We start from the raw sequence: 14,067 nt of genomic DNA, 5'->3' as shown, positions 1-14,067 counted from the left end.
CTTAATGATCATGACTTCAAACCCTTCATCTAAGTCATTAATAACAACGTTGAACAGAACCAGGCCCAGGAAGGAACCCTGAGGCACTCCACTCGTCACTTCTTTCCAGGATGAAGAAGGCGCATTGGTGAGCACCCTTTGGGTTTGTTTGCTTAACCAATTACAGATCCACCTAACCGTAGTTTTGCCTAGACCACATTTGACTAGCTTATTTGCCAGAAGGTCATGGGGGACCTTGTTGAAGGCCTTACTGAAATCCTGATAGGCTACATCCACGGCATTCCCCACATCTACCCAACTTGCAACTCTTATAGTAAAAAGAGATCAGATTAGTCTGGCATGATTTGTTTTTGATAAATCTGTATTGACTATTAGCAATGACCGCATTTGTATCTAAGTGTTTGCAGACCACTTCTTTAATTATCTTTTCCAGAATCTTGCCTGGTATCGACGTAAGGATGTAAGGTCCTTTTTTCCCTTCTTGAAGATAGGAACCACATTTGCCTTCCTCTTTTCTGCTGGGACTTGTCCCATTGTCCAAGAACGCTCAAAGATGATTGCCAGTGGTTCTGAAATAACTTCTGCTAGTTCCTCTATACTCTTGGATGTAGTTGATCTGGTCCTGGGGACCTGAATTCCTGGACAACTTGTTTTCCTATTTGGGGTTGGATTTCCCCTAATCCTTCGTCCACTCCATGTTGTGCTGAGATTGAGGATGGCTTTCTTTTTGTGAGAAGACTGAAGCAAAGAAGGCATTAAGTAGTTCTGCTTTTTCCCTATCCCTTGTCAGCATCATCCCATCTTCTCCTCTCAGAGGCCCTATCACCTCCTTGTTCTTCCTTTTCCTACCAACATAAGCAAAGAAGCCCTTTTTATTGTTTTTAATGTCTCTTGCAAGCCTGAGCTCATTTTCCACTTTAGCCTTGAGAACCTTTTCCCTATAGGAGTTGATTATTTGTTTGAATTCTTCTTTGGTGATTTCTCCCCTTTTCCACTTTTTGTGCATATCTCTTTTGAGTCTTAGCCCAGTTAGAAGTTTTTTGGACATCCATTCTGGCTTGTTTGCACTTGGCTTATTTTTATTCTTTGTTGGCACTGTTTGCATTTGCGCCTTGAGTATCTCACTTTTTAAAATCTCCCATACATCCTTAACTCCCTTGTCTTTTCAGTATTGGCATCCATGGAATGCTGCTCGGTATTTCCTTCATTTTTTGGAAGTCAGCTGTCCTAAAGTTCAGGATGCGAGTTTGACTTGTCTTAGTTTCAGCCTTCCTTTGTCTTGCAAACTGCAGGAGCTCATTGTCACTTGTCCCTAAGGATCCGACCATTTCGACTGCATTGATCAGGGCCTCCGCATTTGTTAGGATGAGATCGAAAGTAGCTGATCCCTTTGTTGCCTAATCTACCTTCAGGACCATTAAATTGTCTGCAAGACAAGCGAGGAATTTGTTGGACTTTGTACTCTTGGCTGAATTTGTTTTCCAGATATCAGGATAGTTGAAATCACCCATTACTACTATATCTCTTCTTTGTGTTTTTTGGTCAACTGCTGACAGAAGGATTCATAGAGTTCTTCATCCTGGCTCAGAGGTCTGTAGAAGACACCCACAATGAGATCTTGAGTCCCAGTTCACTTGATTCTTACCCAAATGCTTTCAAGCTGGTTTCCCAGATTGCAGTCTTGCATCTCTTCTGCAACGTAAATGTTTTTGGCATATATGACTACTCCCTTAGAACACCTGCTTCTAAATTGCATTGTGATAGATACAGAGGTGAATGAAAAAACAAGCAATATTCTTTGGGTTGTGTTTGTGGGTCTGGAATCATCTGAAGTGAATGAAGACCCTTTTGGGATTTGGAATGTTTTAGAGAAGAATGGCAAGCTTTAATAAACAACAAAAATGATATGCTTCCCTTTCCATTGTCTGCTTCTCATTTCACTAGACAATAAGTAGAGGCCAATTCCAAAGAGAATTGTTTTGGTGCTAACACTGAAAGTGGTCAGCATTTTGCAATGAAAATAATATGTGCTATAATTTAAAAAATCTACTATATTTCTACCAACGAAAAAATTATTATTGTTCTAGAGAGGCACATATTGCATATTTTTATTTCTATGTTTTAAAGATTTATTCACCACCTTTTAATTAAAATGATCTTCAGAGGGTCTTAGAACAAATCATGCAATTCAGTCCAGTTTTTAATTTGTTTTTGGGCTAAGGTAGCAAAGGAAGATATTGCGAGATCATGATGTTAATATAGAAAAAGGAATAGAACCTTGTATCATCTAGTTAAAGTCTACTGAGTCACTTTCCTAACAGGCTATAGAGGTGTAGCGTTCCTTGCTGAAGGGAACATGACTGATTAGATTTGTTTACTTTTTTTAAAAAAAGTTTGTTTCAATTAGTATGGTTTGGATACAGAAATATTGTGGTTTTGGGATTCTAAATATACTTTTAAAAATATCACTGGTCACTGAAAATAACAGTTTTAGGACACAAATGGTCCCAGTGCCCATGGGTGGCCCTTTTCCCTGAATGAGAAAATGAGGTGCCTTCTTCTGCTTGATTACAAGCCCATTTGGGCTTGTGGTTTTCTGCTTAACTACAAACTTAAAGCATTCATTGTACTTTGCTGGAGAAAAAAAAATCAAGGGCGTCACCATTGAGCACATCATAAACACAGGCCGAAGTGGTGACTGGACATCAGATGTTGAAGTATTGCTTTGGGGTTTTTCAAGGTGCTGTTTTCTTCCACATGTATTCTATGCCTTCTCATTTAATGGTTCTGTTTCTTTCAGTTCTTTCTCTAATGTGCTATGGCATCATAGCCTTCTCTGAAACATATTTGGCAGGAAGAGGAGACAAGATGCTCTATGACTATGACCTTGAAACGTTTGGTCATAGGAGGTCCAGATGGTGCTCCACTTGCTCCTCTGTCACTTATCACATCTTTTCCCTACAGTATTACATCATCATTCATTGCAAATCTGGGGGATGAGAAGCTATTCAATATTAGTGTTAAAATCAAAAGATATTACTGTAAAGAGAAAGAAACTGCAAAAATGCCATCAGAATTGGTGCCTTCATTGCCAGCTTTTACACTATTTAAAGACAAGATAGTCCAACAGTCATTCAAATATTTGTGAATTGTGAATGGTATTCTCTGTTTTTCTTTGTTTTGTAAATCAGATGAGGCAAATGTTGATTTGACTCATGAATTTGGATAGTGAATAGATGATGATCAGTAAAATGAATCTTTCCAAGATGGAGAAACTGTGGATAAGTGGGTATTCAACAGTGGGAAGCAGTATTCATCTTGTCTTAGATGGGATTGCACTTCTTCTGAAAGAACAGTTTTTTTCCTCCAGGGTGCTCCTAAATTAGGGGTCAGAATTCTGTGGTCCTTTAGGCGTTGAACTGCAAATTCCAAAATTCTTCACTAGGCTGGCTTGGACTGCTAGAATTGGCAGTCTACAATATCTGGATGACTTTCCAGCCCTGTTCTAGATTCACCATTTTCATCAATGGACACTATCAATCTGTTGGAATTCAACAATGCCCTTAACAGGCAACAGACCCTTGTGGTGGTGGTGGTGGTGGTGGTGGGAAACTTGGTAGATAGGGATTAAGGATGTTTAAGGTGATCTGGGCTCTTCTTTCCTTATATGATTATCTATCCAGCACACACACACATTGACTGTCATAGTTTTACCATGCCTCTCTTCTATTTCCATTTCCCCCTTGGAATGTTTCATTCTCTTATTCCATTCTCTTAGGTTGTAGTCAGACTGTGTCAGGATTAGTCCCTCTTTCCTATCAGTAAATGGAGTTCTCTTGATAAAGATTACTTTAAATTTTAGTGACAAATGTCCTTGCTCCTTGAATGCCATTTCACACTCTTTCAGATATATGTTTATTCTGCTAACACAAATTACCTGTAGCTTTCAGTGATATATAGAGAACACATTAGGTAAATAGCTACTGTATCATTTTCTGAAAAAAATGCTATTTTAAAAAGATTACAACGTGAACAGATCATAATGAATTCTTGTGGAAAATGATGAAAACAAGATCCTGATAGTTGTGTTTCCCTCTTTCCTTTTAGGTGGAATGGAGAACATAAAACAGCATACATTTGCTTTAGCTCACTACACCTATACCGTCCTCTCTACCTTGAAATATGCGAATGGGGCACCTGTTGTGCACATATACAGTGATACGGACTTCAGCAGCGCAGATACCCAGGGTCCAATCATTAATTTTAATGTATTGGATGAAAATGGAGAGATAATTGGTTATTCACAGGTACATTTTAACAATTTGCCTCTTGTACATTTTGCTGTTTGTTTGACTTCTTCTAAAATAACTATGTACAATCACACTCTCTGGAGTGTTAAGAATCTTTTATTCTGCATGGAGAAATAAAGCATCTGCTGTACATCCCACTTCTATTGGTTTCTGAGAAACATCTATTATTGTCTTTGTCCTTTTAGCCATCGTCTTTTCAGTCATTCAGCAAGAGGCTGTGAGAGTGAAATGTGACTAGGCTAAGGACAGACAATTATTTTTTTCTCCCCAGAACTAAAAGTGAGGTGGTGGAGCATCATTGATTGTGGTGCGTAAGCTAATCTTCTCTGATCTTGTTCCCTATAGGACTTTCAATGCACCTATATTTGCCCTTCTCAGCCTTCCTTAAGGAAATATTGGTGAAACAGTAGGAATAAAGAGAATTAAAAAGAAAGCAAATAAATAAATAAAAGAAATGTCCTGTCATGAATGAACTTAAACTAACCAAAGCTGAAAGGTTGAGTCATGGCAGGAAAGGTAAAGGCAAATTCTTGTCAGTATTCTAGACAGAGCAATGTTTCTTAAGATATTTGGCACATACTGAGTGCTGTCATATCAGCAAAGTGCCAGAAGCTTCTTGAAACCTTGAAGCAAAGTGAAAACCATCTGATCTGGCTTTCCTGTTAATTCCATTCTCTTCTAAGGGTAATGTCTGAATTTTTAAAAGGGCTGTTACTTGGTTATACAGCCACTAGTTCCTGTAACATGGAGTTGAGAAGGGCTGTGCCAAGAAAATTGAATTCTTCTCTCTTGCCTCCCCAAGCTGTCAGACTTATTTCTATATATATACACCCATCAGTGAATGATATGAAAATCATGGGGGCCGGGGGGGAGGGGTTCTTGATGGAACTACTTTTTCAGTGACGGCCCCATTTGCAGTATAGTCCTGCCCCAGAAGATGGCCAAATGAAGATTCTCCTGGAATTTGAACATGGTCACTGGGAATAGTGTTTAGCATGGGTGGTCTGTTTTCTTCAGATACTATTATGAACAATTATCCTTTTGTCCTTCTATGAGTTACATCACTAGAGTCTTTCAGGTGATATTGAAAACAGCCACGACTAACCCTCCCACTTCTTTATTTCTGCTAAAGAATATATTGCTCAATGATTGTCAAAGAATATGAATTAGATATTCCAATGCTTTTAAGAGCATGTTCATTCATTACATTAAGTGTGATGACTCCAGCTAAGACAAATATTCATAGCTGGCCTAATGGATTTTTTGGCTATATTCCCAAAAGCTGTCTTAAAACTACTGTGGTGATTGCTCAGTATTGATTTTTTAACATTGATCTAGTCATTAAGACTCCAGGCAACTCAAAGAAATTAGTGGACTAGGACTACAAAATGCAAACCAGATTAGGAGAAAGGCAATTTTGCTGATGTTCAAATTCTAGTAATTCTTTAGTTTGGATCATTTTTACTGTTGTTCAGTGGATGGCCTAGCACCTAGTGCCCATGGTTAAAGCATTGGGTTGTGTTTTGTACAACCACAATTGAATAAATATTGGAGTGGTGTTTCGTTATCACATGCTGCCAAAGTGCATTTTAGAATTGTTTGCAGCAAAACCTTTTAAAATGTGCTGCCAAATATGCATTTATGGAGGAGAGGGTGTGCAGTTCCAAAAGAAAATATTATGGTTAATGCATCAATACTCTAAAATCCACGGGGCTGAACTAACAGTTTAGTTTGGAATTGTTGCCTCTTAGAATCATAGAGCTGGAAGAGATCTCGTGGGTCATCCAGTCCAACCCCCTGCCAAGAAGCAGGAAATCGCATTCAAAGCATCCCCGACAGATGGCCATCCAGCCTCTGTTTAAAAGCCTCCATGACAGTCCGGGGCAGAGAGTTCCACTGCTGAACAGGTCTCACAGTTAGGAAGTTCTTCCTAATATTCAGGTGGAATCTCCTTTCCTGTAGTTTGAAGCCATTGTTCCACATCTGACACCAGTTGACATGAATAACCTCAGCTAAGTAGACCCATTAAAATAATGAAAATGGTATATCTATTGAGTCACCATTCAGTTGTTGATTTGATGGATCTGTTCTAGTTTGGCCTGACCAACAGGATCCAGACAATGAGTTAGTGGAGGTTTGTCTAAATTTCATATGATACTTATTTTGTGTGAGGGGAGCAAATAGTTAATGCACTATTATTTCTAGTCTGAGTATTACTGAGAATTTTTCTTTATTTGCTGTTCTAAATCTACAAGGTAGACAAGTTGGCTGGACTGTACAACATCCACATGCGCACTGGTTGTTTTTGTAATACTGGTGCATGTCAGCAGCATTTGGGGATCAGTTCTGATGACATCAAAAAGAATCTGCAGGTTAGTATATATTGGATCTGCCAGTTGCCTCAATTACAATGTTTAATGTACAACTGCATGTTTCCTAATATATCCTAATGTATCTCATAATGGCATCACTTGAATATGCTTTACCATCTTCATGTTACCAATATTTTTTAATTCAAAAAGTAATACTGTCTGCTAGCTTTTGTGCAGTTTTATGCATGCAGTGTAGCTTGATTTAAATCAAGTTGATTTGTATTGGTCATTTAAATCACCAGTGGGAAAGTCATGATTTAACTTATCAAGACTGGAATGCCCATCTGCCAAGGGATAACTCGACCTTGACTCTCCCAAGGAATGTGGTTCAAGCCACTTGCTTGAAACCATTGTATGCCTGCTCACAGAATCCTCAGAAACAGCAGCCTCATCTAACTCTGGCTGTATAGAATAATTTACCTCTGGCTGATTGGGAATCCTAGATTCATCTGATAGGTCAGATGCAGGTACGATTACAGGCTGAACAGGCCTAACCCCAGGCTCACCTGACAGCTCAGATCCAGGCTCGAATACAACACACACTTATTAATTAAAGCTCTTTTAATGGTAGCAAACAAATGTTTTCACATTGTACTAAAATCAGTTATCAAGGATCCAAATGTTTGGGAAAGAAATAAAGAGTTGTAGTTGTGACCCTCTAGGATTAAATCTAAAGTTGGGGGAAGAGTAGTTGCTTTTTTGACACAAGTGAAGGGATTGCTCTTCCACACAGTAGACAGAACTGTATTTGGGGGCATTTTATCAGTTATTTTTAAACAAAACATAATCGTATTGCTATTAAATAGTAAACTATGTCATTGCATAGTTTACAGTAATTTAAATATATGTTTATTTTTTATTCAACCAGGCTGGTCATGTGTGTGGAGATGACATTGATGTCATTGATGGATGTCCTACTGGCTCTGTGAGAATCTCTTTTGGTTATATGTCTACATTTGAAGATGCACAAGCTTTTCTAAAATTCATTATAACCACCAGACTCTCTGGCTGCACTATGGTTAAAGTTACATCTTCAAGAGATGTCATTTCAGAAATTGTAGCCTCTCCCAAAGAGAATGACCACACATATGATAACAGAAGGACTAACAAGCTGCCTCATGAAAAGACCATTAAGGATTCTCATCTTAGTGCCAATCTACAGTCTACTCAGGGACATGCAGAAAGGACCATGCCTGATGTTTTAGGGAATTCAATTGAAACACTACCAAGTGATGGAAGGACAGTCGTCATCACCAATATTTATCTGTATCCTATCAAATCATGTTCTGCATTTGAGGTAAATTATTTTCATGACACTTTAAAACAACAATTTTGTCATTTTATTGATGATATCGTGGACTGCATGTAGGCTACTTCCAAGTGGCTTGGAGTTCAGAGGCTGTAGTGCTTTTTTTCTATTTCCTTGTGGCAGAGTTATTATTATTGTGATCTACAATTAATTTCCCACCAATGATGCTACCTCTCCAGGACATTGGGATTGTGTGTTATTGTGAGGCAAGAGATTATGTTTATGGTGGAAGTGCTGCTGGTAGAGTTTTCCAAATCAGATAGGTATTTGCTGAGGAGCCAGACTAAATGTGCTAAACAGCTACTAGGCAGCAGCAGCAGCAGCAACAACAACAACAATTTTATTTCTTACCCACCTTTCTGCGTTGCTCAAGGCAGGTTACAGCATAGTTAAAACAAATAAATGTGTTGTCGAAGGCTTTCATGGTCGGGATCACAGGGTTGTTGTATGTCTTTTGGGCTGTGTGGCCATGTTCCAGAAGTATTCTCTCCTGATGTTTCGCCCACATCTATGGCAGGCATCCTCAGAGGTTGTGAGGTGAGGATGCCTGCCATAGATGTGGGCGAAACATCAGGAGAGAATACTTCTGGAACATGGCCACACAGCCCGAAAGACATACAACAACCCAAAACAAATAAACATTGCAAACATTCTATAAATACACTTATCATATGTATTTCTTTAAAGGATACATATTAAAATGTATTTCCATAAAATCCATATTAAAATACACAGAACAGAGATTAAAACACAGGACATGAGTTTAAAATTCATGATTAAAACTGGCTAGGTAGTGGAGGATGATACTGGTAGAAGATCTGTCAGAAACAACAGCAGTGACACCATAGCTAACACTTGTTAATATTGTATTGTTAATATTGCATAGTAATTTAATAAAGACACTTTACCATAAAAATCCTATGATGTGACAATTCAAAATGAATCAAGAGAGAGTTCCAGATGATGAAACTCCCAGGTCAGATTGCACTGCTGGGATATAGTAGATGACAAATTCAAGTAGCACTGTGGTGAATAATGCAGCTGCAGTTGGGTTGAAAGGAATCTGTGTATGTGTTCAGAGGAAAAAGGAAAGTGTGAAGCTAAGCTTTACTGCACATACTATAGGAATATGGAATGTGTGAATCATGAATGAAAACTAGAAATTGTAAACCAAAAAATAGAATATATGAACATAATAATTGTGGGAGCAGGCTAAAATAGAAAGAAATTGGACATTTTGAGTCAGATGATTATATTGTGCTTTACACAGGAAATGAAAATCTAAAAAGAAATGGGGTGACATTTATAGTGAGGAGAGATGTAGCAAAAGCAGTTAAACTAATGCAAAGTCTGGTGAAATCATGTCAGTAAGACTCCAGGGGAAACGCATCAATGTAACCTTACTTCAAGCTTATGCTCTAACTATAGGAACAGGAAAAAAAGAAAACACATGATTTTATGCTGGGGTCCAGAAGGAAATCAAGCACACACTAAAACCCGTACTTGAATAATTTAATCTAAATCTGCTCTAAATACTAAATCACTAATTAGCATGCTTGTACCCTTTTGCATAATGTGGGCTGCACTCAGTGATTGATTTTAAACAGTAGAAGCAAATCTTGAACATACTATAATTGGGAGGAAGCACATTTGCATTACAAAGAAATGTTATAATTAAAAATACATTTGCAACAAAATATGACATTTGTTGTGGCATTTTTGAAAGTTCATGCTTTGAAATTTTTAATTGGTTTTCTTTTTAAAAGTTAATAACTTACCTTGCCTGTATTTTTTTTGAATGAGGTATGTTGAAATACTTGAGTGGTCTGCACACTGACCTAGAAACTAATTTTCCTGTGCAGTGTTTTGCGGTGTATTCATTACTGTTAATATTATTAAAGTTTCTGTTGAGAAAATTTACTACTATGGTTCACAGTCCTTGCACTTCACTGAAAATTGAAGTTAATAGCATTGACAAGTCGTCTGCTTTTGAAATATTTTCTGTTTAATAAGGTTTGAAGGTAACATTAATGAGAAAGATGAGCAAGACTGTGACATGTTTTTCATGAGTATAAATAAAGTAAGTTGGATTCTAAGTTCACAACCTTGTCAAGAGACATATTGCTCATTCAAAATCCCATGCAATAGCAAAGCCACAACTAAATCATATACTTTACAAGTATTAATTGTTATGGCAAAATGTGCAAAATTTTGTTTTAAAAATATGAAAAGGTTGAATCCCCCAAACGGACTCCATTATTTATATTAAGTTAATGTACATGAACTAAATCCTTCAGAAATTCAATGGTACCAGAAAATCAGAGAACACTTTGGTCTCTATATATTGTGCCATAAATATCACAGATCTGTTTCCAGCAGTATTATGACAGGCATTTTGTGACTTGTGATATCCACACATTAGGCAGTTTGTGACTTGCCATGATCCCACACTTCACAGAATGCAACATGTACCCAAAAGGCCCCAAAGGTTAGGGAAACCTATAGGTAGAGCATGAAACATAGGGCTTCTAGCAGGCAGGAGCTGCCTTAGAATCAAAAAGCTTTTCTCACACCTTTCAAAAGACTAAAGAAAATCTTGGCATGGGAAAAGTAGGCACACTTGGGTGAATCAAAGGGCAAAAATCATATATTTATATATGTGCATACACTCTTTTTGAGATGTATTTAGACATTAGATTATACCCAATAAATAAATATTGATGTTTCGCTCAACTATATTATCAGGGTAATACAAGAATAGTTGAGCATGTTCATCTTCATCAGAGGCTTACATGATGGCAGTGAGCCAGAAGAGAGACAGAGAAAACTAGCTGCTTCCAAACACATGCTTTTAACAATCTGCGAACATTCTTAATCATTTCCAAATTATACCAAGACTATTTTTTATCAAGGAACCTCAGTTTTATATACTTGTGACATCATCAGATGGGTGTAGGGCTTCATTTCTATGCACTGTGGAAACGGAGCCCCGCAGGAGTCCCACAGAGCCCATCACATGATGTAAGGGCACTTCTCGTGGGACTGTGCACATTCCTTCATTTTATTTTAGTATTCAGAGTGGTAACCACTGCAATTTTTTGTAGCATAAACTAGAAAGAAGAGAACTTACAAACATTATTTTGATATAAACTTTCATGGATTTACAAAACTTTCTATGACAAATGTGTTTGTGTTTAAGACAGCCATTGGGTTAATCCTAGTCTAGTCATACTTTAAACCTGTTGAAATCAATGGCACTTAGATTAACCATTAAGTAAGTGGAGTTCTTTTTTCTGAGTATGGCTTAAATTGGGCCTCATCTTTGTCCTTTTATTTGAAAAATTTATATCCCAAATCTAATTTATAAACATAAACTACCGGCAGCATGTTTTTAAAAAACTCATAAAATATTATATGATATATAGTACATAAATTCCATTAAAATTGTGTATCATTTCCTGGAGATAAAAAGAAGGAAAGAGGAAAAAGGGAACCTGCTAAATGCAATAGTGTAGTCATCAGGCACTGAAGAGGTAATACTTCCCAATATAAGCTGTTGTGATCTTAGATAAATCACTTCTAGGAAGGAGAAGAGATTGTGTTCAAATTTCAAGGAAGAGGAAGAAAACTTTGCCCTTTATTTTTAAAAAATCAATAATATTCCACATTGTAAAGCACCTCCCCAAAAGATTTATCATCAATATTACATTGAGTGATGTTACATTGTATGTTGCTTTCTGAAAGTTTTTCTAGAAAAAATACATCTAAAATGTAAAAGTGTTATTTTTGAAAGAAACAGTTATTGTAAGGGAATGAACATACATTGAGAAAAGGACTAGTCTGTGCATCTGAAATATGTATGAAGAATGGTTATGTAAGATTGATGTCTGTTTTCTTACAAGTTAAGGGATTCCGAAATACAGTATCTGGCATTATATCTGCCTCCGTATTCAACTTTTAGACCATAGTTATTAGAAAGTTTTCTGTCTCTCTCTTCTGCAAGGATAAACTGTACATTACAATTACAGTAGTCTCTCGCTTATCCAACCTCCGCTTATCCAATGTTCTGGATTATCCAATGCAGCCTGCCTTTTAGTAGTCAGTGTTTTTGTAATCAATGTTTTCAATACACTGTGATGTTTTGGTGCTACATTTGTAAATACAGTAATTACTACATAACATTACCGTATATTAAACTGCTTTTTTTGTCAATTTGTTGGAAACCATGGTGTTTTGGTGCTTAATTTGTAAAATCATAAAGTAATTTGACATTTAATAGGCTTTTCTTTAATCCCTCCTTATTATCCAACATTTTCGCTTATCCAATGTTCTGCTGGCTCATTTATGTTGGATAAGTGAGACTCTACTGTAGCTCTTTACTGTTCTTACCAAAACATTAAGGTGAAACAAGGATCATCAGAAAGAAGGGAAAATAGTACTGTTTTTAAACGCATAATAGTTGCAATTCCCCCTTTTTTGCCTTTAAAAAGGGAGGTGCAACTATTATGCAATGAAATACAGTAGTCATTACTCTAAAATTAAGGGTTAACCCTGCCTATGCTATTATTCTCATAAGTTCTTAATACTTTCTAGTTCAAATCTTAATACATTCTAGTCAGTTTGAAGTGACCAGTAGCTGCTTTGCATTTTAAAAATGGGCAAAACACTTTTAACTAAACATTTGAACTAAACATCTTTTATCAGAATTATCTATTATCCTCACTGTAAAATAGTAACCCTGGGTTGTAATGGGACCATTACTTTTGTGATTAGAGCTTCCTAGCTTTAGTGTTGTACCATATGAATAACATAAAATTATTAGTTTGAAAACAAGGATGAAACGCCCTTGTGTTTTGTTGGCTAAGTGTCATATTTTCCCGCTTCAGGTTACAGCGTGGCCTGTTGGCAATCAAGGCTTGTTGTATGACCGTAACTGGATGGTTGCAAATCAGAATGGTGTTTGTATTACTCAAAAACAAGAGCCAAGATTGTGTCTTGTACAACCAATAATTAATCTGGAACAAAATGTGATGATCATCAAGGCGGAAGGTCAGTAAATGTGATTCTTCATCCCTTCACTGTGGGACGACTGCTGTAAAATGTACAATATCATAAATCACAAATATTTCTGAAATGCTTCTTAGAATTTCAGCTATTGGAATAGAAGATAACTCCTCCATATTCCTTTTTCAATACAAAGGTTTTGAGAGAATGGGGTTATTACTAAGCCTTTTTTAATGGACTCAGTTACAACTACTAGCTCAGTGAGCTTCAAGGCAAGTTTGACATCCAATATTTGTTATGCACAGAGTCCCAAGGGATCCTTTATTAGGGACCTTTCTCTAGGATCTCTTTCATATTTTTGTGGTTGGTAATTTTCAGCCAGGTTAGGAGTTTGACACTAGTAAGATCTTTTAAAATATTTTCTTAGAATTGTATAAAATAGAATAAAAATATACAAAGACATCACTATACCCATTACATAAAGAATGAAGAGAGTGAAAATCAGGAAAAATGTGAGAAAAAGGCAAAGTATAGAAATAAGTAAAAATCACTTGCAAGTTTTTCCATAACTACCATCACTAAATTCTAATTAAGCCTTCTCCATCTTTTTAAAGATAAAACAAAAAAATACACTTTTTTCAATAGTATATCAATGATGTAAATAGACATATAAATGGTAGCTTGCTATACTAAATAGTTCTCCTACAGAAGGTTAGTAAAAGGTTAACTCCAATATCTAGCCATTAGTATTAATAATAATAATTACTTCTATTCAAAAAAGAAACAATCTTGCATTCTTCCAAACTCTTATAATCCTAAAATTTGTTTAAGAATTAGAATTAACAATTTAACACACCCGTTAACTATTATTCTGACACCATTACATTAACTCCTTTTCTATTGCTAAAATCACTTTTTCCCATTATACAGACATAATATAAGAATTCAGTCTTATATGTCTATATAATGTCAATTAAATCAAAAAGTCTTTTCTCCTTTTAATTCTAACAGTAGAATATCAGTAAAGTATTTTAATAATCACTCTCTCAAGTCTCAAATGAAATTAACCCTA

At 36.4% G+C, this 14,067-nt stretch overlaps 1 protein-coding gene across 4 annotated transcripts in view; it reads left to right on the top strand.

Moving 5' to 3' along the window:
* Positions 1–14,067, top strand: part of mocos (molybdenum cofactor sulfurase) — a 90,766-nt gene that overhangs the window by 54,072 nt on the left and 22,627 nt on the right. For all 4 annotated transcript variants that reach the window (XM_062956971.1, XM_062956973.1, XM_062956972.1 and 1 more), the window contains 4 exons: positions 4,108–4,307; positions 6,566–6,682; positions 7,551–7,979; positions 12,878–13,040. In XM_062956971.1, coding sequence (XP_062813041.1) covers positions 4,108–4,307; positions 6,566–6,682; positions 7,551–7,979; positions 12,878–13,040 — 909 coding nt within the window. The remainder of the gene's footprint in view (positions 1–4,107; positions 4,308–6,565; positions 6,683–7,550; positions 7,980–12,877; positions 13,041–14,067) is intronic.

This window comes from Anolis carolinensis, chromosome 6 (assembly GCF_035594765.1).
Source record: "Anolis carolinensis isolate JA03-04 chromosome 6, rAnoCar3.1.pri, whole genome shotgun sequence".
NCBI classification, from domain to species: domain Eukaryota; kingdom Metazoa; phylum Chordata; class Lepidosauria; order Squamata; family Dactyloidae; genus Anolis; species Anolis carolinensis.
Note: the sequence above shows the minus strand (reverse complement) of the source record. Positions and strands in the feature narration are given on the sequence as shown.